This window comes from Mobula hypostoma, chromosome 1 (assembly GCF_963921235.1).
Source record: "Mobula hypostoma chromosome 1, sMobHyp1.1, whole genome shotgun sequence".
NCBI classification, from domain to species: domain Eukaryota; kingdom Metazoa; phylum Chordata; class Chondrichthyes; order Myliobatiformes; family Myliobatidae; genus Mobula; species Mobula hypostoma.
The window spans coordinates 108,698,131-108,725,484 of record NC_086097.1 but is presented as its reverse complement, the minus strand read 5'-3'; the positions used below and the strand labels follow the sequence as shown (position 1 = coordinate 108,725,484).

The window sequence follows — 27,354 nt, the reverse complement described above, 5'->3', positions numbered from 1 at the left end:
CAAATAAAGCTAATCTACAATCTCTTTAATCCTTGTGTTAGTATTGTTCAGTGACACTCTGGTCATCTTTCATTTCCAGGTGAACGTTGTAAGAGAGACTCGACATTTGGATACAACATACTACAAGCAACTTCAAAAACTGCAAAATAAGATTTGGCCAAATAAAGTAAATAGCTCTGTGTATTTTGAAAAAAAGGAATATTAGGTATATTTACAGAAACACCAAGCATAAGAAGTAAGAGTCTCCGGTCTCAGTTGCCACACTGATTATTTTTGTTAATATAATTTTTTGGGGGTGGCACGGTAGTGTAGTGGTTATCACAATGCCTATAGACACTCAGGCTGTGGCAGTCTTGAATATGTACCTAATCTTAACCAGCATTTATCACTTTTGCCTTAAGTTTTATATAGAGGTGTAACTCTGTTGTTTAAGCACCTAATGAACGTAAGTAAGCATTCCATTAGTGATGATGCTGGAGGAACTCTGCAGGTTAGGCAACGTCTATGGAGGGAAATAAACAGTTGATGTTACAGGCCAAGACCCCTCACCCGGATTGGAAAAAAAGCAAACAGAAGCCAGAATAGGAAGGTGGGGGGAGGGGGAAGAGTGCAAGCTGGCAGTTGATAGGTGAGGGGGAAGGTGGCTGGTTGGGGGAGAAAGTTATGTGATACACTGAAGAAAAAATAATCTGATAGCAGATAATGCTGGATTATAGGATAAAGGGAAGAAGTTGTGGAACCAGAGGAAGGGTATGGGCGGGTCATGAGGGTGGGGGAGAGGAACAGAAAGCACTAGAGGGCCACCAGAATAAGGGGAACCGAGGGAAGTGGTTACCAGAAATTGCCATCAGGTTATAGACTATCCAGAAGGAATATGAAGTGTATTTGGCCTCCAAAATGCATTTAGCATCATTATGGCAGTAGAGCGGTCAGGGGCAGACATGTTGTATGGGAGTGGGAAGTGGAATTGAAGTGGATGGCCACTGAGAGATCCTGGCTGTTGTGGACAGAATGAGGGTGTTCAATGAAGCAGTGCCCCAGTCTCTGTTGGATCTCACTAATGAAGAGGATTTTGCATGGGAGCACCAGATACTCTGACAGACCTGCACCTCATCCACAGGGTTTTCCCTACCAAAGTGGAAAACCTCACATTTTTCGCCATTGTACTCCATCTGACATGACGTTGTCTACTTATTGTGTTTGACTAGATCCTCTTGAATCTCTGGACATCCTCAAGGTTACTCATACCTCTTTATTGTTTTGTGTTATCAGTAAATTTAGAAGTGTTACATTTGATACCCTCAGCTAAATCATCAAGACCAGTTTGAAGAGGCATTTGAACTTAAGAAAGCCAATACTAGGAGCAGGTAGTGTCCGAGACATGGGTGGAGGGCATGATGTGAACCTGTAGAGGTGGGGTGTAGAGGTTTTGCCCGTTCTACTGAACCTGCTCTCTCCTTGGCATTATGGGGGCTGCAAAGAAAACAGCCATTAGGACTGACACAGATGCTGCAGAGCAAGCTTCCAGACAGCTATGGATCAAGACGTGTGACCTGTGGACCATTGCTGCTGGGACATAAGCTGGGGCCTAAGGCTGGATCACCTGGGCAAGAGTGTCTGATGTTGAAAGACCCAAAACACCCGATGATCCCAGATTACGTCACTGATGTTGTGTCCCAGCACATCCTAGGATGTATCTCAGCATCAATATAGATTGTAAATAGCTGGTCCCTCCAATACATAACTAGTCATCGTCTGTCAACTTGGGAAGAATTTGTTTATTCCCACTTTGTTTTCTATTTGCCAACTCTCAATGCATACCCCCTTCCTCCCCAATTTCAATACTGTAATCTTGTTTGCCAATCTCCTTGAACCTTTCAGAAAGCCTTCTGAAAGTCCTCTGGTTCCTTTGTCTATTCTGTTGCATACAAACTCACGGCACTAGAATAGATTAATCAAAAGTGGTTACCCTGCAAAAAATACATGTTGACACTGTCTAGCCACGTTATTTTCTAAACATATTGATATCACACCTTTTGTTATAGACCCCAGCATTTTCCCAACTACTACTGTTGAACTAGTAATTTGATTAGTTCCCTGTTTTCTCTCTCCCTCCTTTCTTAAATAGTAAGCTCACATTTGCTATGCTCCAAACTGCAGGAACTATTGAATTCCAGAACCCACAAAATTTGTAAGATAATTAACTGAGCTTAAACTCTCTCTAAAGTCACCCCTTTCAAAACTCAGGGATTAGATCATCAGGTCCTTGGGATTTATCCATTTATAAATACATTAAATTATTGAGGTATATTGTTTTACTATTTTGTTTTCTTGTCCTTATTTTCCATGGACTTGACTTTTGTTTCACTAGTATTTCGGGAAATTATTTTTGATTATTTTTCTACAAAATATTTGTTTAATTGCTCTGCCATTTCTGTATTAGCAGTTAGATATTCTCCCATCTCAATATATTACCTTCACTGGAGCTTTCATTTTACAAATCCATCAGTGTCTTTTTATGTTCCTCTAATTTTAGATTTTCATTTTAACTATTTCCCTTGGTTATCCTTCAATAAATTCTAAAATGCTCCAAGACTTTAGGCTTACTGCTTTTTATGGCAACTAATAATTTTCCTAAATGTAGTTCAGACAGCCACATTTACACAAGGGTTTTGTTCCTAAGAATTGGTTAGAAATGTCCATTTTTGATAGTAACTGCATTCTGTATGCACTTGCTACATTTTTTCCATTTTATTGAATAATCAGCCAACCACTACCCAAGACCTAATGAAATATATACTTTATCCAGTCATCAATGAGTACCATAAACCATTTTTATTATTGTTAGCTTGAAAATGTTTTTAAAAATGTATGAGGGAATTAGCATGAAATTGTATTTTTATAAGTCAGGTCATCCATAAGCAATGGAAACTATTTTTAATTTCTCCCATTGGGTAAATTCTCCTGTTGACCTCAAGGAATAAATATATTTGTCACTTTCTGGCATCTTCCCCCTTCCTCATCAGTCCTGAAAAAGGGTCTTGGCCTGTAATGTCAACCATCTGTTCGTTTCCATAGATGCTGCCTGACCTGCTGAGTTCCTCCAGCATTTTGTGTGTGTTGCTCTGGATTTCAAGCATCTGCAGACTTTCCCGTGCTTATACTTGTCACTAATTATTCAATATTTCATCAAATGCTGTTAATTATCTGCCCATTTTAACAGAGCGTGCCTTCCTACCACAGCCAAATTGTCTCCCATACTTTCACAGTTGCCTTTGTACAGACTGAAAATCCAAATTTCACATTCAACTACATTAGTTTCAAACTGACTATAGAACTCTATCATATTATGGGTATTCTTTCCTGAGGGTCCCTTCACTACAAGATTAGTAACGTTGAAATTGGAATTGGTTAATTATTGTCATATGTAGTAAGGTACAGTGAAAAGCTTGTTGTGCATACTGTTCATACTGATCAGATCATTACACAGTGCACAGAGATCATTCAATGTAAGACGATAAAAATACAGAGTAAGTGCAGTGCAGGTAGGCAATAAGGTACTAAATCATAACGAGGCAGATTGTAGATTGAGAGGTCAAGAACTATGTTTTATATCCCCTCTTGCTGCACAGTACTAGGTTGAAAATAATTTCTTCCCTGGGTCAATTCAAAACATTATCTATACCTGAAACCTGAGGGCTAGAATGGAGAATGGATTCCAGAAACACACTGTTAGCACTGATTTGAATCGAGCTGTCTACCATAGATTAAAGTCTTTCATGATTACCATATTACTCATATTACTTATTCACACAGAACCCACATTTACTTGAACCCACAATTACTACTTGAAGTTCCGTAGATAGCTCCCCCTGGTGGCTTTACTTTTACTTGGCTATAACTCAACCAATTATGATTCAATACTATTGAACCAAAATAGTTCCATGCTGCTGTACTAACATCACCATACCACATCTTTCTCCTTTTTATCTAACCTTCCTAAATGTTAAATACCCTGGAATATGAAGTTCACAGTCTCAGCCACCTTGCAGCCACATTTCTGTATTGGTGACTGATTCATACCGATTTTATGACTATTGATGTCTCAGCACCACCTTGTTGCAGATACTAAATAACAAATCTTTTTGTGGCATCTTGGAATGGTATGAAATTCATTAAATTCAAAAATTAAAAAAAAAGGAAAATTATCAAAAATCACTTCTTTTTGAATTGGCGTCCTTTGACCCAAATGGATAACATAACACAAGCACACATAACTGACGCTATTTAAAAACTGTTCACTCTAAGCATGGTGTAGTGTCTAACAGCCACACAAGTGCATGTGACTGAAGCTAGTTTGAAATTGTTCGACAACGGTCTCCTGTCCCAATTAAGTGACATAGTGTCCCAAATGAATGAAGGGAATCCCAGCTGTTTTCTCAATTAGTTTTGTTCTTTAAGAGTTGGCCTAAATATGCAGCCACTCCAATAAATCAATGGCCCGATTAACCGGAATTCACTGTAAATGTAATTCTTTTAAATTAATATACTGTGGTAACAAATTTGAAGGTGGTCACTTGTTTTGTATGGAGACTTTGATTGACCTGAGGAATATCTCTGTAAAGAAATCTCTTATTGTCCACCCTGACTGTGCCCCTTTCCCATCACTGGAAGATGAAGCTGCTGATGTTGGACAGACGCATCCTCCCAGAACTTTCAGTCTCCTCCATCTTCTGATCTTTACATATGATAGGTCCTTAGGTTCTGGTTCTCCTCACTGTTGTTTTCCTTCGGTATTGGCTATGGAATTCTTTTTGCCAGTCATAAAGTATGATTGCTGTGATGTTTCCATGTTGTTTGGTCATATCTTGCAATATCCCCCTTGAGTCAATGAGGCAACAGAACATGGTCTTCAGAAAACTGGTGGTATTCTGGACCATGAGCATGTATTTGCCAGGCTGTTATAGATCTCCAGTTGGCTCATGGTTGGGCTGCCATCAGGTGTTGGAAGCTGCAATAGGAGAGGATAGACTTTATCTCCCCGGATCCATCTATTAGCTGGTCACCGAAACTGTTGGATAGTGCAGATATCTTGTTAAAAGAAAAAAAACTGTGAGCTACATTACAAAACACTATGGCTGAATTAAGAGAGACTGCTAAAAATACCCAACAGCTCAGGTACCATCTGTGAAGAGTGGAGAACTTAATTAATGTTGACAACCTTTCATGGGGCTGTGTTTCTGAAATTGCATAATTCAAATTTGAGTGCTAAGACATAATCTTGAGCACTGTATACAGTATAAAGTATGTTGGAAGGGGAAGCAAAGTTCAGCATTCTTTCTTTCTGTCATGTTTTCATTCATCTTTTATGTCCATCACAGACTGATCAGCTGCAATAATCCTTCGCCATCTTCTGTTCATTGACTCCACCGGTGTCACCACAGCCGCTCATGGCCTACCCTTATCACAAATACTGCTGTTTTCTTCTACACTCTACCCCTTATCTACAATTTAGAATATCCTTGTTTTCTAATTGTGCCTAGTTGTGACCCTAAACAAGAGACCCTCTTTCTCTCTCCATGGATGTTGCCTGACCTGCTGAGTGTTCCTAACATTTTCTGTTTTTATTTCAGATTTCCATGATCTGCAGGGGTTTTAGGCTTTTGATTGCTTTAATCATTATGGATTAGGTTTTTCCTATGGATGAATATTTGATCCTGCCTGGAACTTGAACGATCTGACAGCTCTACATACTTACAGGAAACAAGAACATCACAGTTCCTGAACACCCAAACACTAATCCCTCCTATCTACACCATGTCTATATCCCTTCATCTTCCTTACATCCATGTGCCAATCTAATCATCTCTTCAATACCTCTAACTCTACCACCATACCAGGCACATTAAAGGCATCCATGACTCTCTTAGTAAAAATCTTACCCCTCACTTTCCCCTTGAATCTACCCCCTCTCACCTTCAATGCAAGTCCTCTGCTATCAAACATTTCAACCCTGGGAAACAGATACTCACTGTTCACTCTGCCAATGCCTCTCATAATCTTATAAACCTCTACCAAATCTCCCCTCAGCCTCTGCTGGTCCGGAGGAAACAACCCAAGTTTATCCAGCTTATGCCCTCTAAACCAGATATCATCCTGGTAAATCTCTTCTGCACCCCCTCCAAAGCCTCAACATCCTTCCTATAATGGGGCAATCAGAACTGTATGAAACTGAAACATCAAGCAGCCATATTTTGTGCCCAGCATATTTTCATTTTGGGGCCATGAATATTATACAGTCACAAAGGGGATTTGGAAGGAATCTCGAAATATGCTGGAAATGTAGATTGTGCTACCACAGTGGGGGTGCAGCTTCTGATGCATTTAAGGAAAAGCTGATTGAATTGATTAAATTGATGTGGATTTAATTGTGATTTTAAAATCTTCTTAGGAAATTATTCTTCCTGATCATTCACCCAGTTATGTACAAATCCACGATGAATCTAGAAGTAAAAACTACTGGCAGAAAGTTCCTGAAAAATTCCGCAATTACACATTGGATTCAATCATTGACAATCGGTTAGAAATTCGGAATTTCCAGGATTTCCTCGGAAAACATTTTGCAGGGTAGGTCCCAATAAGTATTTCTTTTAAATAAGTACAGTACAGTGAAATAGAAGTTCTACAGGAAAAGGTGTGCAATAGTAAAGATTCAGATCCACACTTTCTAAACTTGTGTAGGAAATGGGGCCATTATTTGCACAGAGAGTGACTCCACAATTTACCCTTCTGCTAATTTTCAAGCACCTGTACCACTTCTGCAATCACCAGCTCTCTCTCCAACAAATAGTGCACTAAATAAAAATTAAAATTCTCATTTTTAAAAGGTTTTGTAAGAGGCACTTGAGAGTTGAGAATGAGCTGCAAATATGAAATATTCATAAATATTCATATTCCGGAGGAGTAGGCCCAGAGTCCTCGGCTTTGCTTGTTGCTGGGCGGCGGGGGTGGGGTCGAAGTGCTCGGCAGAGGATGGTGCTCGGAGGGGCTGGTCGGAGGCTCAAAGTTTTCGGACGGACTCAGAGTCCGCTGCTGTCGGGTGCTTCCAATGGTGCTGCATCGACAAGTTGGCGGCGCTTGGAGGTTCGTGGCAGGGAGAGTTCCTCCCTTCTATCGTCTGCGTGGGATGATGAGTCTATTGGGACTTTGAGACTTTTTTTACCGTGCCCATGGTCTGCTCTTTATCAAATTTTTTTGCACTGTTGTAACTATATGTTATAATTATGTGGTTTTGTCAGTTTCAATCTTGGTTTGTCCTGTGTTTTCTTGTGATGTCATTCTGGAGGAACATATTTTTTAATGCATGCGTTTCTAAATGACAATAAACGAGGACTGAGTGTCCTCATAATTTGATCTAAATCTAAATGTTAAAATTTTCTCAAATAATGACCGGGCCTGTTCTCAGACTATTAATTGAAGATAAAACAAACTGCAGATGCTGGAATCTGGAATAACAAATGTAGCCTCCTGGTAAGCCTCAGGCTCGCTCAGCTCGCTTTCGTCTAAGGGGAGCAGCCTTCGGCCCCTCCAAACTGGGTAATCAAGTTTGTGTGGATGCTGTGTGATGTACCCCACCACGCCAAATAACAGACAGTACACCATATGTGATTAAATGATTACACTTTATAGATTTTGCTGGAACTATGTAATAAATAGAGATACAATATAAAAGCAATGTATAAGGTGCTAATCTTACCAAAGTTCAACCACTTTGTGCACAACCGTTGGAGCTCAATGAACAGAGTCTTCCCACCATTCGATCCCCTCCGACCTCCTCGACCTGCCGCCTGGGACCAACCATGGTGGTTGACCAGAGCATGTCCAGCAGGTCATTCCTCTTCGGTTCTCCTCCAGAAAAGCCCTGGGCCTCGGACTCCCTCGTGGGTCCGATCCTCGCCCATCTTACAGCATCTCTCTCATCACGTCTCCTCTCTCTGTCCCCATTGCGCCTTCTCCCCAAAGCCTGTGAAAACAATAGCTTACAGACACACAAGAAAGAATAACATCTATCCCAATTGGTTAGCAAATGAATACAATTATCGTTATTAGTAATTATAACCCAAACAAGCTGCTACTGTTGACTCAGCAGTTAACATTACAGAAAAGCCATTTTATTATAACATAACAAAGAAGCCATTTTATTAGCCTAGCAGTAACATAAAAGAAGAAACCCCTTACACAAGCAAGGAAGAACTCAACAGGTCAAACAGTATCTGTGGGGGCAAAAGGCATGAGTCGACATTTCAGGTCAAGACTGTGCATCAGGTATGCGTGGCAACAAGAAAGATAACAGGTATATAGCAGTACCAAGGGAGATGAGAGAGAGGTTGATGGTCGATAGTTGGAATTAAATGGGGAGGGGATGATGAGAAGATTGAACCAAGTGGTGAAGACTGAGCTATGTGGGAAGGAGCTGATGGTAAGGTGGAACCTGTTGGGGTAAGGGAATGGAATTGATAAACAGAGGGAGAAGAAAACTAGTTGGAAAGCTGAGAGTTAATGGGTGAGTGTGTGTATGTGTGTGTGTGTGTGTAAGGAAAGCATTGGGGGCAAGGATTACCTGGCATGAAAAATTCATTGTTCTTACCATTTGGGCTGTAGGTTACCCAAGTGGAAAGTGAGATGTTGTTCTTCCAGCTTGCACGTTGCCTCTCCATAGCAATGAAGGTGGCTGAGGACTGATAGGCTGATGATAGAGGTAAAATGACTGACAACATAAAGCTTGAGATAGCCACTGCAGACAGAGGGCAGGTGCTCTCACTCAGAATGCAGCTGCAGGTAGAGGCTGTCACTCAGTCTACACTATTTCACCAGTGGAGAGGAAGATACATCACTCACACTGAATGTAGTAGATCAGGTTGTAGGAATGCACATGGACTGGAAGGTCTTTTTAGGTTCCTGAATGGAGGCAAGGTAATCTGAACTGTCCTCCTCTTTTTAGAATTCTGGCATCTCCTCTGCTGCAGATGCTGTAGTCCTCATGCACTTCCCACTGTTCACTGCAATGTCTGTCCTCACCCACCCTTCTGTAAGCAGGACATCAGAGTTGCTAAGGTCCTCACCTTTCATCCTACCAGTCTTTTCATCTAACATGACATCCTCCACTATTTCTGCCAGCTCCAATGTGATCCTACCACCAGTTATCTCACCCCCACCCCAAACTCCCTTTCCAAATGGATTGCTCTTTTTGGAAAACACTGGTCTGCTCACCACTTCCACCATCCCCTGGCACTTTCCCCTGAAACAGAGGGAGGTATAACACCGGTCTCTTCATTTCAGCTCTCACCACCAGCCAGAAACCTAAACAGCCCTTCTGAGTGAGGAAGAGGTTCACCTGCACCTTTTTCGACCTAGTCTATTGAATTCAATGCATACAATGTGGCTTCCTGTACACTGGTGAAGTCAAGTCTAGACTAGGTGAGATCTATCACAGCCATCTGGAATTTATGATTGCATGTCACCTTAACTCTCTTTCACATTCCCACACTCAATCTTCTCCAGTGTCGGAGGACCTTACGCAAATTGGAAGGGCAACATTTTTATTCCACAGGTAGGTTACAGAGCAGTGGTATGAATATTGAATTTTCCACAAGCAGGGTTCCCTTCTCACACACATTCACTAATACACCTAGTTTTCTTCTCCCTTCGTTCATCCCTCCCAACCTCTCTAGCTGTCTGTTTACATATTCCCATCTGGTTCTGCCCTCCAGCCTCTATGCCATCCCCATTTGTACTGCTGTTTAACTGGCAATCTTCCTTGTTCTCACTCAGCCCTGATGCAAGTTCTTGACTCAAAGCATCAACTTGCACCTTTTGCCTCCACAAGTGTTGTTTGACCCACTGAGTTCTTACAATTTTTAAAAAATTCTAAATCTTACTGTCAAACCAATAGGTTTTATTGAAGTTGAGAATTGCTTCCCTGGACTGGTGTTGGGGAAGTCCAGAATGAGGGGTCACAGTTTGAGGATAAAGGGGAAGCCTTTTAGGACAGAGATTAGGAAAAACTTCTTCAAACAGAGAGTGGTGAATCTGTGGAATTCTCTGCCACAGGAAACAGTTGAGGCCAGTTCATTGGCTATATTTAAGAGGGAATTAGATATGGCCCTTGTGGCTGAAGGGATCAGTGGGTATGGAGAGAAGGTAGGTACAGGGTTTTGAGTTGGATGATCAGCCATGATCATACTGAATGGCGGTGCAGGCTCGAAGGGCCGAATGGCCTACTCCTGCACCTATTTTCTATGTTTCTATGTTTCTATGTTTTTAATATACAACAAAATGCCAGAATGCTTTTCTCAATTTTTTTTTTAGTTACTGATAAGATTTGGTCATTCCCATGTATTTGTGTAAATTTATCCTTGTATATTTTGTTCTGGCAAATAAGAAAAAAAATCCTTAATGTAGTTCTGATTCTGATTCAGATGAATGTATGTGGAAACATACAATGAAATAGATCATTTGCGTTAACAACCAATATACCTAAGCAGCCTACGAGTATTGCCATGTATTCTGGCACCAACATAGCATGCCCACAATGCTTGACAGAACAAAGTCAAAGTACGGAAAATTTCATAGTAAATTTATTATCGAAGTACATATACATCACCATATACAACCCTGAAATTCATTTTCCTGTGGGCATACTCAGCAAACCTATAGAATAGTAACTATAACAGGATTGATGAAAGATCAACTAGAGTGCAGAAGACAACAAACTGCAAATGCAGATTTCAATAAATAGCAATAAATGTCAAGAACATGAGATGAAGAGACCTTGAAAGTGAATTCATTGGTGGGGGAATATTTTAGATATGGGGCAAGTGAAGTTGAGTATAGTTACCCCCTTTTGTTAAACAGCCTGATTGTTGAGGGGTGGTAACTACTCTTGAACCTGGTTGTGTGAGTCCTGAGGCTCTTGTACCTTCCACCTGATGACAGCAATGAGAAGTAACCGGAGAGGTAATGTTGCAGCTATATAGGACCCTGGTTAGACCCCACTTGGAGTATTTTGCTCAGTTCTGGTCACCTCACTACAGGAAGGATGTGAAAACCATAGAAAGGGTGCAGAGGAGATTTACAAGGATGTTGTCTGGATTGGGGAGCATGTCTTATGAAAACAGGTTGATTGAACTCGGCCTTTTCTCCTTGGTGCGACGGAGGATGAGAGGTGACAAGGTGATGTACAAGGTGATGAGAGGCATTGATCGCGTGGATAGTCAGAGGCTTTTTCCCAGGGCTGAAATGGTTGCCACAAGAGGACACAGGTTTAAGGTGCTGGGGAGTAGGTACAGAGGAGATGTCAGGGGTAAGTTTTTTATGCAGAGAGTGATGAGTACGTGGAATGGGCTGCCAGCAATGGTGGTGGAGGAGGATACGATAGGGTCTTTTAAGACTCTTTTGGATAGGTGCATGGAGCTTAGAAAAATAGAGGGCTATAGGTAAGCCTAGTAATTTCTAAGGTAGGGGCATGTTCAGCACAACTTTGTGGGCTGAAGGGCCTGAATTGTGCTGTAGGGTTTCTATGTTTCTATGAGAAGAGAGCATGGCCTGGGTAGTGGGAATTTCTGAAGATGGATGCTGCTTTCCTACAATACAGAACACAATAAAATAGAACACAACAAGTAACCAAACAATATCAGCAAAACAAGACCCTTTCCTCCCTCTCACCTTTCCACCCACCCACACACATGGAAAGTACTCCAACTCCAGGACATGTTCATACCAGGTTCGTTCAGATCTTACACATACAAATCCTTAAGCCTGACTTGTCATTTTGCTGCATCTGATGTTAGTAAAAGCTCTTAGATCTCTTCTTAGCAGTTCAAACACCATCATCACCTATTTTAAAGTTATAAAAAGGATAATTCTCTATTGTAGCACTACTTAAGAGCTCAAAGCATTAATTTGTCACTTTCAGAAGAATACCCATTTGAAATCAAACAACATTAACCAAAGAGCTTTCACATAAAAGGATCATTGACTGAGCTTTATCAATCTGGCAGTATTTCAACTTACAAAGCCTGGGTGTTACAACAATAAATATGTTCTTTTTTGACGTTTTGCCTCAGACTAAGTTTACCTTAAGAATACAACACCAAATAGAAAATCAGAACCTAATATTATGAATCTAAAGAAAGAAGGGATCATTGAGGAAGGCAATCCCAAAATGTCAATTCATAATTTACATTTGGCAATTTATATTCTTCATTATTCACAAGTCTGAGATACCCATCTGCTTCAAGGAAGCTTCAATCAAGTGGTAAACTTCTTCTATGACTATAATTCAGTAACGTATATATCCACTGTGACGAAGTGCTTTGAGAGGTTGATGATGAAGCATATTAGCTCCTGCCTAAGGAGTGACCTAGATTCACTCCAACCTTCACAACTGTTCAACAGCAGAAGCCCATTTCTTTGGCTCTTCATTATGCTTCAGTGGTTGGTAAGTTGATGGAGAAGATCCTGAAAGGCAGGATTTATGAACATTTGGAGAGGCATAATATGATTATGAATAGTCAGCATGGTTTTATCAAAGGCAGGTCATGCCTTACAAGCCTGATTTAATTTTTTGAGGATGTGACTAAACATGTTGATAATGGTAGAGCAGCAGATGTAGTGAATATGGATTTCAGTAAGGCATTTGATAAGGTACCCCATGCCAGGCTTATTGAGAAAGTAAGGAGGCATGAGATCCAAGGGGACATTGCTTTGTGGATCCAGAACTGGCTTGTCCACAGAAGGCAATGAGTGGTTGTAGACGTGTCATATTCTACATGGAGACCGGTGACCAGTGGTGTGCCTCAGGGATCTGTTCTGGGACCCCTACTCTTTGTGATTTTTATAAATGACCTGGATGAGAAAGTGGAGGGATGGGTTAGTAAATTTGCTGATGACACAAAGGTTGGATGTGCTGTGGATAGTGTGGAGGGCTGTCAGAGGTTACAGTGGGACATTGATAGGATGCAAAACTGGGCTGAGTAGTGGCAGATGGAGTTCAACTCAGATAGGTGTGAGGTGGTTCATTTTGGTAGGTCAAATATGATGGCAGATTAATGGTAAGACTGTTGGCAGTGTAGAGGATCAGAGGGATCTTGGGGTCCGGGTCCATAGGACACTCAAAGCTGCTACGCAGGTTGACTCTGTGGTTAAGAAGGCATATGATGCAATGGCCTTCATCAATGGTGGGATTGAGTTTAAGAGCCAAGAGGTAATGTTGCAGCTATATAGGACCCTGGTCAGACCCCACTTGGAGTACTATTCTCAATTCTGGTTGCCTCACTACAGGAAGGATGTGGAAACCATAGAAAGGGTGCAGAGGAGATTTCCAAGGATGTTGCCTGGTTTGGGGAGCAAGCCTTATGAGAATAGGTTGAGTGAACTCAGCCTTTTCTCCTTGGAGTGACGGAGGATGAGAGGTGACCTGATAGAGGTGTAAAAGATAATGAGAGGCATTGATCGTGTGGATAGTCAGAGGCTTTTCCCCAGGGCTGAAATGGCTAGCACGAGAGGGCATAGTTTTAAGGTACTTGAAAGCAGGTGCTGTCAGGGGTATGTTTTTTATGCAGAGAATGCTGAGTGTGTGGAATGGGCTGCCGGAGGCAGTGGCGGAGGCGGAAACGATAGGGTCTTTTAAGAGACTCCTGGATGGTTACATGGAGCTTAGAAAAATAGAGGGCTTTGGGTAAAGCCGAGGTAGTTCTAAGGTAGGGACATGTTTGGCGCAGCTTTGTGGACCGAAGGGCCTGTATTGTGCTGTAGGTTTTCTATGTTTCTATGCTCTGAATCAATGAAGATGCATACATCACAATATGCTTCACTGAGCACAGTTCTGCATTCAGCACTATCCTGCCCTTGAAACTCGTCACTAAGTTTCAGCTCCTGGGTCTCGATACCCCTCTGCGCAACTGGATCCTTGATTTCCTCACTTGCTGACTCCAGTCGGTTCAGATTGGTAACAGTCTCATCTCCACAATCACCATCAGCATAGGTGCACGTGAAGATGGTGTGTTAAACCCCCTGCTCTACTTGCTTTTTGCTTATGATTGCATGGCTCAGTACAGCTCTAACGCCATATTTAAGTTTACTGAGAATGTTGGCTGAATGAAAGATGGTGACAAATCGGCATATAGGAGGGAGACTGAAAATCTGGTTGAATGGTGCCACAACAACAATCTTTCAATCGATCTCAGCAAAACCAAAGAGCTGATTATTGACTACAGAAGGAAGAAGCCGGAGGTCCATGGGCCAGTCATCATTATGGGATTGGAAGTGGAGAGATACAGTAACTTTAAATTCCTTGGTGGTGTAATATTGGAGAATGTGTCCCAGGACCAGCATGTAAGTATATCAAAAAACAGGTATAGCAGTGCCTCTTCTTTCTTAGTTCGTGCAGATTCAGTATGTCATCGAAAACTTTGACACACTTTTATAAGTGCACAGTGGAGAGTATCCTGACTGGCTGCATCACAGCCTGGTATGGAAACACCAAAGCCCAAGAATGGAAAGTCCTGCAAAACTGGCGGATATAGCCCAGTCCATCACAGAAAAGGCCCTTCCCACCATTGAGCACATCTGTAAAGAATGCTGGAACAAGAAAACAGCATTCAACATCAAGGGCCCCTACCATCCAGGGAATGCTCTCTTCTCGCCACTACCATCAGCAGGAGTTACAGGAGCCTTGAGACCCACACCAGCAGGTTCAAGAACAGTTTGTGTATTACCCTACAAACATCAGGCTTCTGAACTAGTGTGGATAACTTCACTCACCTCAACTTTAAACATTCCACAACCAACAGACTGGCTTTCGAGGACTCTGCAACTCAAGTTCTCAGTATTATTTTTTTAATTTGCACAGTCTGTCTTCTTTTGGTTGTTTGACAGTGCTTATGTATAGTTTTTCATAAATTCTATTGTATTTCTGTGTTTTCCTCTGAATGCCAGCAAGGAAATGAATCTCAGGGTTGTATATGGTGATATATAAGTGCTTTGATAATAAATTTACTTTGACAAACCCAGAAAGTCACATCGTTTTGCTGTTCTCTCGTCAGAGCTTCTTGGAAGTTTCTTCAGGCAATTTAAAAATTATGTAACTAAAGAAAGATTAAAAGTGGTTGAACTCATGGATTCTTCAGAAATATTTAAAAAATTTTGTCCTTAAAATATGCGAGGAGCTCTTCAACTTGCATCTACAGAAAGGAAAGGGACAAAATATGATTTTTCACAAAATGAATCTAGAAGCTTTCATTGCCATCAACTTACTAAGTTTTAGTGAAGTATCTGATCTTGAGTTAAGGATGAAATCAGCTGCATTCTCACTCTCTCCAGCTGGGATCACTTCTGTTGTTTCACCAGTGCCTGTTGTTGATCAGTATACTTCCCTATATTAATAGCAACAGTAACTACAAGGTTAATGTACAGATCCCAGTTTGATTAATTAGTCTTGAGCTTTAACCAAATGTAGCAATACACCACTGTTTTAATAGCAGTTTATAATAGTACGATATTGCTGATTTGTGGGCATTTATCTCTTGTAGTGTGGATCTTAATTGCTGGTTGGATATTCAGCATTTTAGAAAAATACCACACAATGCAGAAGAAGAGAGGAATAACAAATCCAGAGAGATAAAGAACAAATATTTGAATCGAAAGTATTTCTTCGGACCCAGCAGCCCGGCTACAAAAGCACAACAGAATGAAGTAATGCCTGAATATTTATTTTAAATTAATTCTTCATACAGTAATAGTTTTATTAATGTACAAGACGTGAACATCATAGGCAATGCCAGCATGTAAGGGTTACAATTAATTGTCCCAGAGAAGCCAGTGGTGGGCTGTTCCCCTAAACTCCTGTCATTATTGTGATCCTTGTGTAGGGAGCTCTAGGATTAATCCCTATGCTGATAGCCATTGTCCTTCATGGCAGTAGAGTCTCATAAACATCAAAAATTGTTGGGATGGCTTTGGCTGCGCATTTTATAGACAGTAGCCACTGCAGTCATGGTGCACCTGTGATGGAGGGAATTAATGTTTAGGATGACAAATAAATTGTCAAGTAGTTACTTTTGCTTTTTGAATTGTGTTCAAGCTGTACTCATCTAAGCAAATGGAGAGTATTTTTTCACAGTCCTGACATGTCCATTATAAAATCCCACTAAGGGTGGATGTCAGAGGTAAGTTTTTTCACACATGGAACACCCTGCCAGGGCTACTGGTTGAGGCAGATACATTACAGACATTTAATAAACTCTTAGATAGGCATATGGATGATAGAAAAATGGAGGGCTTATAGGAGCTAGATTGGTCTTAGAGTAGGTTATAAGGTTGGCATAGCATTGTGGGCCAAAAGGCCTGTTCTATGTAAACATCCATTTTAGAATTTGGAAGTCTTTGTACTGTCAAGAAGTGAGTCTATCTTCAAGTTTACCAGCCTCTGACTTGGACAGTGGAAGAATTGTCCATGATAATACCAGTGAGCGTCAAGGGTAGATTGTTAGATTTGCCTGGTATTTTGTGACATGCATATTACTTACCACTCATCATTCCTCTCCCCCACCTGCACCATGCCTGCCTAGCACTCACTGGTGCAAGCACTGAATGTACCATAGTCTGAAGAACTGTGAATGGAATTGAACTTTGTACAATCATCAGAACAAAGCTCCTCGCCTCCACTAGCCTGTAGACCACCCTTGAGCAAGGTGTAGCACCTGCTTAGCCCCCTTGAAGCCATGGGAGCAGGTGGATGGTCATCTGAGCAGCTGGTGCATATCACAAATCCTGGTTATGTGACCACTGACAATCTCTGGAGTACTGATAATGGCTGGGGTCACCTGTCTTGTAAAGACACTGTCCAGATGAAAGCAATGGCAAACCGATTCTGTAGAAAACTTTGCCAGGAATAATCATGGTCATGGAAAGACCATAATCACCTAAATCATATGACACATAACAAACGAACAATCATCAACAAATATATCTGCATCTGGTTTATGGTTGAGCCATGCGATTGATGGAGTAACTGAAGATAGTTGAGTCAAGGTAATTATCCTGAAGAACTTCTACAGTGACTTTCTGGAACTGGGATGATTCATTTCCAACAATTACGAGCACCTTCCATTGTGCAAGATACAACTGCAGCCATAACAGTGTTTCACTTTGAAGTTAGATTCACCAATGCTCCTTGATGTCACTCTTGGTTGAATAATGCCTTGATGTCAAATCCATCACTCTCACTTTGTCTTTGGAATTCAACTCTGGTCCTTGATCGGACAAAATTTGTGTTGAGATCTGGAGTTGATTAGTCATGGAAAACCTCACATTTGGTGGCCATGTATAAATTCAGGAAGGGTAAGATGAGGAAACACGAACTAATACTCATAAAGGGATCAGAAGTGGAGAGACTGAGCAATTTCAAGTTCCTGGGTGTCAAGATCTCTGAGGATCTAACCTGGTCCCAACATGTCAATGCAGCTATAAAGAAGGCAAGATAGTGACTATACTTTATTAGGAGTTTGAAGAGATTTGGGTTGTCACCTAAAACACTCTAAAACTTCTATAGATGTCCCATGAAGAGCAGTTTGACAGGCTACATCACTGTCTGGTATAAGGGGAGTGCAGGGGATACTGTACAGAACCAAAAGAAGCTACAAAAAATTGTAAACTAGTCAGCTCCATCTTGGGTACTAGCCTCCGTAGTACCCAAGACAACTTCAAGGCACAGTTCCTCAGAAAGGTGGCGTTCATTATTAAAGACCCCCATCACCCAGGACATGCCCTTTTCTCACTGTTACCATCAGGAAGGAGATACAGAAGCCTGAAGACACACACTCAATGATTCAGGAACAGCTTCTTCCCCTCTGCCATCCAATTGCTAAATGGACACTGAACCCATGAACACTACCTCACTTTTTTTATATATTATTTCTGTAGTGCACTCTTTTTAATCTATTTAATATACATATACATACATATACATATACATACTTACTGTAATTGGTTTACTTAATTTTTTCCTTCTGTATCATCCTTCTGTAGCAGTACATTGTACTGCTGTTAGTAAGTTAAATTCCAGTGCACATGCCGGTGATAATAAAAGCAACACACACAAAATGCTGGTGAATGCAGCAGGCCAGGCAACATCTATAGGAAGAAGTACAGCCGACATTTCGGGCCGAGACCCAAGGGTCGACTGTACTTCTTCCTATAGACGCTGCCTGGCCTGCTGCGTTCCACCAGCATTTTGTGTGTATTGCTTGAATTTCCAGCATATGCAGATTTTCTCGTGTTTCCAGTGATAATAAACCTGATTCTGATTTTGATTCAACAAGCAGATTACTGGCGAGTCCTGACGAAGGACCTCGGCCCAAAATATCGACTTTTTTTATTTGTTTCCACAGATGCTGCCTAACCTGCTGAGTTCTTCCAGGATTTTGTGTGTGTTGCTCTGGATATCCAGCATCTGCAGAATTTCTGGTGTTTATTATTGGTTAGCAAGTGCCACCTAATTACACTGTTACAAGTTCTGTCACTTTCGCAATTTCTGAGAGTAAATCAAGCTAAAAGCATTCAGTCATACCTTGCACAAAGGAACACTGGAGTATTTGTTGGAGTTTAACTAACTACACTACAGTAATTCACTGTAGGAGTTCTCTAGGCCCAACCATCTTCATCAAGGAGCTTCCTTTAATGGGAAGTACTGAAGTGGGCTGTTCAGACATTGGGCATTATTTAGTTCTATTTACCACATTTCAGTAAGTGAAGTAGTCCGTGCCTGAACAAAGCAAAGTCTGGGCAAAATCAGGCATGCCTGAGAATTTGCAAGAAGATTTACACCATTGGAAAACCAGTCAATAATAATTCCTCAGGACCCAATATTTGAACATCACAATTTCAGATGGGCTAGTTTTCCTTTTGTGGCTATTTCAGCTGTAATATTCCTGTGCTTCTTTTCTGTCTGTATATATTTCAAGTGCTTGATATCTTTGCACAGCACCATTGACCTTATCAACCCTACATCTTGCTGTGCGGCACCATTAATTTTGTAAAGTTAGTTAGATTCTCAACATTTGGCAGTTTACAGCTGGGTGTCTATGAGGCGCTGTGGACCATCAGCACCAGCAGAAATTACAACACCATAATCTGTTAACATAGGACTGACACATCTAACCCTCACTCTCTTGCTAGACCATCATTCCTGCATTGGTGAGAACTGCAAATAGCACATTGGGAGCAGCACTAAGCATATCTGAAATTTATAAGATACCAGCCTAATGAAGCTATAATACATGACTATTTACATGCTAAACAGTAAAAATACCATGCAATGGATAGATCTAAGCAAAGATCTGTAGTCCTATTATAGACTTAAAGTGTCGTGGAACAATACAGCACAGATACAGTCTCCCCGATCGTGAGGAATAGCCTGTTATGGCGACCTCGTCTATGATTTTAAACATTTCCATAAGATCACCCTCCCTGATCGTGGGGAATAGCCTGTTATGGCCACCTCATCTATGATTTTAAACATTTCCATAAGATCACCCTCCCCGATCGTGGGGAATAGCCTGTTATGGCCACCTCATCTATAATTTTAAACATTTCTATAAGATCACCCTCATTGCCCTACGTTCCAAGGAACAAAGACCTAGCCTAGCCAACCTCTCTCTGTAACTCAGGCCGTCCGGTCCCAGCAATATCCTCATCAATCAATTAACCACAGCTTTCCTATAGTGGGGTTGTAGCCCTTATTATAGACTCAAAGAGTCTAAAACTGTACATGCACTCCAAGTGCAGCCTCACCAACGATGTACACAACTGTAACATGATGTCCCAGCTCCTCTACTCAATGCCCTGAGTGATGAAGGTCTGTATGCTAAATACCTTTTCTACCACTCTGTCTACTTGTGAGGCTGTTTACAATTAACTGGGAACTTGTACTTCCAAGTCCCTCTGTTCCATTACACTCCCCAGTACCCTACCATTCATAATACGTGTCTGATGTAAACTTGACTTTACAAAGTGCATCACATCACATTTATCTGTATTCAAATCTGTTTGCCCCTCCTCAGCTCACTTCCCTAACTAATCAAGGTCCCCTTGTAGTCTATGATAACCTTCAACAATACCTCCTAATTTTGGGTTATCTGAAAATTTATTGATCAAGCCATGTGCATTTGCATGCAAATCATTTATATAAACAATTAATATAAATTGCAGTATAATTGAAATTCTCACTCAAATGGAAGATGCAATAGTTCGGTCTAACACTATCATCTTCAACTAAAGTATGTTCCAGTAAAAAGCGAGGACAGTAAGGGTGGGGAGAAACAGCCTTGGAAAACTAAGGAAATAAAAGAAGGCATCAAACTAAAAGCAACACACACAAAATGCTGGAAAAAATCCGCAGACCAGGCGGCATCTATGGAAATTGAATAAACAGTTGACATTTTGGGCCAAGACCCCTCTTCAGAGCTATCAAACTAAAAACTCCTGTGTACGAAGTCGGCAAGAGCTGTGGGAAACTGAAAGATTGGGAGCACTTTAAAAAAGCAGCAAAGAATCACTAAGCAAGTAATAATGAAAGTAAAGTAGATTACAAAATGTAAGAACAGATAGTAAAAGTTTGTATAATGGTTAAATTGAATGTTGAACCTTCAGAAGATGACACGGGGGAATTAATATTGGGTAATGTGAAAATGGGCAAGGCCTTGAGCATTTATTTTGTGTTGGTTTTCACCATGGAGAACAGATCTAACATGCCAAAGGGATGCAGTGGGAGTTGAGGAGCTTGATACAATTGCTGTCACTAAAGAGGTAGTGATGAGAAAACTACTGGGTAAGACTAGAAGACTAGTAAACAAGTTCCCTGGTCCTGCTGAGATGAAAGGAATAGCAGAAGTCATAGCTGACATGTTTGTGATAATTTACCAAAATTTTCTAGACACTGGTCAGGTCTCGGCAGATTGAAAGACAGTGAATGTCACACCACTGTTTAAAAAAGGATGGAGGCAAAAGGCGGAAATCTATAGCCCAGATAGCTTAATGCCTGCAGTCAGGAAAATGCTTGAAGCTATTATTAAGGAAGAACTAGTGAGACTTCTACATAGAAGTGGTTCCATTAAGCAGACACAGCAAGTCCTGTTTGACAAACTTACTGGAGTGCTTTGAGGATATAATGAGCACAGTGGATGGAGGGGAACAGTTGGATGTTGTATACTTGGATTTCCAGAAGGTGCCACAGAAAAGACTTATCCACAAGATAAAGATGCATGGAGTTGGGGATAATGAATTGGTATAGATAGAGGATTGGTAAATCAATAGAATGCAGAAAGTTGGAATAAATGTCTGGTTTTGATAATTTGGAAGATGGGACCATGTATAATGTATCTAAGTTTGCTGATGACCCTAAATTAAGTAGAAAAGCAAATTTTGTAGAGGATGGAGAGAGTTGGCGGAGAGATAGATAGGTTAAGTGGTTAAGGGAGGGGTCTGGCAGATGGAGTACAACATTGGTAAATACAAGGTCATCCACTTTGGAAGGAAAAATAGAAAGTAAGATTATTATTTAAAATGGTGAAAGATTTATGCTGTTGTGCAGAATGACTTAGGAGTGCTTGTGCATGAATTACAAAAGATTGGTGTGGTTGCAACAGGTTATCAAGGAGGCAAATGGAATGTTGGCCTTCACTATAAGGGGGATTTAATTTAAGAGCAGGGAGGTTATGCTGCAACCCTACAGGGTAACAGTGAGTTTGCACCTGGAGTACAGTATGCAGTTGTGGTCTCCTTACTTGAGGAAATATATACTGGTTTTGGAGGCGGTGCAGAGGAGGTCCACCAGGTTAATTCCAGAGTTGAGGAGGTTAGCTCATAAGGAGAAATTGATTCACTTGTGCCTATACTGCTGGAATTCAGAAGAGCGAGAGGGGATCTTATAGAAATGTATAACATTATGAAAGGGCTAGATAAAATAGAAGAAGGAAAATTGTTTCCACTGGTAAGTGAGACTAGAACTAGGAGACAATAGCCTCAAGATTTGGGGAAGTAGATTTAGGACAGAGATAAGGGGGTACTGCTTTTCCCAGAGAGTAGTGAATCCATTGAATTCCCTGCCAAGGAAATAGTAGAGGATGCCTCATTAAGCACATTTAAGACATGGTTAGATAGATTTTTGTATATCTGGGGAAACTAAGGGTTACGGGGGTGGGGGAATCAGAGCTGAGTCACTGGCCAGATTAGTCATGATCTAATTGAATGGTAGAGCAGGCTTGACAGGCCAGAGGGCCGACTCCTGCTCCTATTTCTTATTCCTATTCCTCTTTAGCCTCACTCAAAGTCCAAGGATACACTTTGTCACACCCTATAGATTTATCCATCCTAATGTGTTGTAAGACTGCAAATATCCCCTCCTTGGTGTAAAATGAATTCTTTTCAAAACATCTCCCCTTTTTTTTCTCCCATCCCTAGTAAATATTGAGGAGAGATATCTATTAAAAATCCTGCAGATTCCCTGTTGATCAAGACATCGGCAGCCCAGATGATGTCCAAGGAGACCTATTCTCTCTGTAGCTACACTTTTACACTTAATATAACCATTGAATCTCTTGGTATTTACCTTAATCTTACCAGCATACTCTTTCATTGCCCTCCTGATTTCCTTCTTAAGCATATTCTTTCATGTAGGTAGCTTCCTCTCGGTTTAATGTCTGTCATACAAGTCCCGGGTAGAAACTCAGGAACACCGGCCGCACACAGATATAGAAGTATTCTTCATTGTTATTTCCGTAACAATTTTTTTTTGACCAGTCAGAGTTGTTAGCCTTGAGTTGAACCCCTGAACCTGGAGGAACAGTAGAATACTCTTAGTCTGGCCTCTATCCTTTGACCTGTTTAGCACAGGTGACCCAACAAAAGCCAAAGCATAAAGCCCTGACTCCAGCCAGCATAGCTTTCAGGTCATTGAGGCACGCAGGCCTCCAAACCTTGACATGGTTGTGGTCCTCTTGGAGGTTGTTCAACCTGGCTGGGGTTCAGTCTTGACGAGTTCCCTGAATCCCTGACTCAGAGTCATCTCCTTCAGTGGTTTGTCTCTAGGGTCATAAGGCAACTTTTTGTACATTTCTTGGCATACTTTCCAAAGATTGCCATTTCAATCGTTACCATATGAGTACATGTAACACTCTCTTGGCCAAGTTCTCAGGTTGATTCAGTCCAGCTGTCAATCATGTGGCCTTCCTTCAGTTTGTATCTTTGTTCTTGATTGCCAGCATCTCTTTCTAGCCAGAAATGTCCTCCCAGAACCCAATGAGATACTTGACATTACTCTGGCTGCTACCTGCCCAACAGCACAACAGGAGTACCAGAAGAAGTTCACTGGTTGGAAAAGATGGCTCGACACTACCTTCTGATTGTCAGACATTGCATGCCTTGCCAAAGGTGTCCAGGATCTGAAAATGAGTTTCTATAAATGGCTCACTACTAGCTCTAAAAATAATGTAAGTTGGGAATTTTGGGCTTGATGTGCTAATGTTGTTCATTGAGCTAACAAGGTATTTCTGTAACTAATGAGGTTATTCACAGTGCAGGTAATAAACTTACAGAATATGCATCCATGAAACCTCTGGAAGAAAATTATTAGAAAATTTTAAAAATACATCTCCATTATTTTGGAAACACAAGAAAGACTGCAGATGCTGGAAATCTGGAGCAATACGTGAAATGCTGAATGAACTCAGCAGGTCAAACAGCATCTGTGGAGGGAAATGGATAATCAACGTTGACTGGCCATTTCTCTCCACAGATGCTGCCTGAACCATCAAGTTCCTCCAGCACTTTGTGTATCAGCTCCCATTATTTTTGTCCATTTTAAGAACAAATTCATGGACCAAGGGCTTCCATTACAAATTCCTTCATGAGTTCCTAATATAGGTCACATGTAGATGATGTAAGATATGTGCATTTAAAGGATTAGAGACTCCTGTTGTATCCATCAAATAAAATACAGAAATAACTTAGTCAGTTTCTTTCTTTAATTTCCATGGATACTGAATCTGTTACCTGAGCAATAGCTGGCCAACTCTTTCCCGGCTTATTTCCACCACTACCAAAGGTTAAAATCAGCTCTTAAATCTTTTGGTTTCTCTTTGCATCAGTTTCCCCAATGTATGATTGCATTGGGAATTTAAACATTTAATAAAAAACTTGAAATGTTAGATATTTAGACATAAAGTGCAATTCTACGAACCTAACAGAAAGACTGCCATGTGCACAAATAGGAAATTTGATCCCTCCAATTAACCTTAATATATACATTTAGAAGACACATTTCTTGCACCAGCATTGCATAATTATAATGCTATTTTTAAGAAATCAGTGGGCCAAATTGCATTGACAGTTTGCCAGTAGATTTGTGAAGATCTCAGTGTTGGCTGAATTGTTGGCTTTATGGCCAAGTTTGCAAATGATACAAAGACAGCTGGAGGGGTAGGTAGTGTTGAGGAAGCAGGGAGTTGGCAGAAGGGCGTAGATTAGGAGACTGGGCAAAGAAGGCAACTGTAATGTTAGCATTTATTTCAAGAGGACCTAAGTATAAAAGGAGGTTATAATGATAAGGCTTTATAAGGCATTCGGCAGACTGCATGGAGTATTGTGAACAGTTTGAGGTCCTTTAGTAAGAAAGGGTGTGCTGGCATTGGTGAGGGTCCAGAGGAGGTTCATGAAAACGATTCTAGGAATGGAAGATTTACTTTATGAGGAGTGTTTGATGGCTCTGAGTCTGTACTCACTGGAGTTTAGAAGATTTAGGGGGGGATTTCATTGAAATGCCTATATAGAGTGGATGTAGAGAGGATGTTTTGTATAGCGTGGGAGTCTAAGACCAGAAGACACAATGTCAGAATACAAGGATGTACCTTTAGAACAGAGATGTAGAGGAATTGCTTTAGCCAGAGCGTGGTGAATCTGTGAAATCCATTGCCACAGATGGCTGTGAAACCCAAACCATTATTTAAAGTGGAGGTTGATATGTTCTTGATTGTTAAGGGCATCAAAGGTGATGGAGAGAGGTCAGAAGAATGGGCTTGAGGGGGATAATAAATCAGCTATGATGATTCAATGGTTCGAATGGCTTAATTTTACCCCTATGTTGTATGGTCTTATTAATATATTTATTTTTGTATTTTGCTCAGGTGATTCTGGATGTCTCTGATGATCAAACACAGGAAATAATGCACAGGTTATCTTAGTTTGCATTACCCGAAAACTAGTCACTATTTATCACTATTTGCCTTCAAAAAATTCTGTGGTTCTTCATGATAGCGAAGCTTCGCTAGGCTCAACTTACCATAGGACTGGGAGGCTTCAAGATTATTAGTAACTGCGCCACTATTAAAGGCTAGAGTGGGGGGGGGGTGTTGCCCAGGTGATATTGATCACAAGGAGCATGCTCAAACTGGTGCAATCTAGCTGAGTAATTTCAAAATGTTGAAACCATTAAAAAATTATCTTTTTCTAGATAATGATGTTAGCTGGAGGATGGGGCAAATTGCTCCATGAACAATTGTCTTCAGAGGTTCTAGTTGAAGTACAAAGATATATAAGAAGACATATAGAAAATACATGGTTGCCAATGTTCCTGGCCACACCAGAGTTTGCTGAGAGACACAGCATGCAGGTACAGTAATTCTGCAATTCACCAAATTATTTATCAAGCCTTATTGGTAATATATTGCTTCCTGTAAACCTTACATTGAAATTTCCTGCATAACATTCACCTCTTATACCCAGACAACCGGAACATGTATATCACACTGTTGTTCATTGACTGCAGTCATCATTCAATACCAACCTTCCCTCAAAGTTTATTGTTAAGCTCCAAGAGCTGGGCATCTGTACCTACCTCTGTAATTGGATCTGCGACTTCCTCACAGGAAGATAACAATTAGTACAGATCAGAAACCTAGTCTCCTCCTCATGGACATCAACACAGGCACATCTCAGACTCTGTACTTAGACCTCTTCCCTACTCTCTCTATGCATATGAATGCATGGCTAAGCATAATTCCAATACCAACTTCATATACACCAATGTTGTGGGGAGAAACTCAGATGTGCAACGAGGAGGCTGATTGACTGGTGCCACACAACAACCTCTCACTCAGTGTTAGAACATAGAATAGTACAGCACAGTACAGGCCCTCCGGCACACAATGTTGTGCCAACCCTCAAACCCTGCCTCCCATATAAGCCCCCACCTTAAATTCCTCCATACACCTGTCTAGTAGTCTCTTAAATTTCACTAGTGTATCTGCCTCCACCACTGACTCAGGCAGTGCATTCTATACACCAATCACTCTCTGAGTAAAAAAACCTTCCTCTAATATCCCCCTTGAACAGCCCACCCCTTACCTTAAAGCCATGTCCTCTTGTATTGAGCAGTTGTGCCCTGGGGAAGAGGCGCTGGCTATCCACTTGATCTATTCCTCTTAATATCTTGTATACCTCTATCATGTCTGCTCTCATCCTCCTTCTCTCCAAAGAGTAAACCCTAGCTCCCTGAATCTCTGATCATAATCCATGCTCTCTAAACCAGGCAGCATCCTGGTAAATCTTCTCTGTACCCTTTCCAATGCTTCCACATCCTATCGTAAGCTGAACAGAACTGGACACAGTACTCCAAGTGTGGCCTAACCAGAGTTTTATAGAGCTGCATCATTACCTTGCGACTCTGAAACTCTACCCCTCGACTTATGAAAGCTAACACCCCATAAGCTTTCTTAACTACCCTATCTACCTGTGAGGCAACTTTCAGGGATCTGTGGACATGTACCCCCAGATCTCTCTGCTCCTCCACACTACCAAGTATCCTGCCATTTACTTTGTACTCTGCCTTAGAGTTTGTCCTTCCAAGGTGTACCACCTCACACTTCTCTGGGTTGAACTCCATCTGCCACTTCTCAGCCCACTTCTGCATCCTATCAAAATCTCTCTGCAATCTTCGACAATCCTCTACACTATCTACAACATTACCAACCTTTGTGTCATCTGCAAACTTGCCAACCCACCCTTCTACCCCCACATCAAGGTCATTAATAAAAATTAGAGGTCCCAGAACTGATCCTTGTGGGACACCAGGAGTCACAACCCTCCAATCCGAATGTACTCCCTCCACCACGACCCTCTGCCTTCCGCAGGCAAGCCAATTCTGAATCCACCTGCCCAAACTTCCCTGAATCCCATGCCTTCTGACTTTCTGAATAAGCCTACTGTGTGGAACCTTGTCAAATGCCTTACTAAAATCCATGT

General features: G+C 41.2%; 1 protein-coding gene across 1 annotated transcript in view; it reads left to right on the top strand.

The window, feature by feature from the left end:
* LOC134342710 (regulator of G-protein signaling 22-like) overlaps positions 1-27,354 on the top strand; it is a 184,412-nt gene that overhangs the window by 122,010 nt on the left and 35,048 nt on the right. The window contains exons 16-19 of the mRNA XM_063041199.1: positions 80-166; positions 6,452-6,627; positions 15,591-15,753; positions 25,565-25,723. Of these exons, the coding sequence (XP_062897269.1) occupies positions 80-166; positions 6,452-6,627; positions 15,591-15,753; positions 25,565-25,723 (585 nt within the window). The remainder of the gene's footprint in view (positions 1-79; positions 167-6,451; positions 6,628-15,590; positions 15,754-25,564; positions 25,724-27,354) is intronic.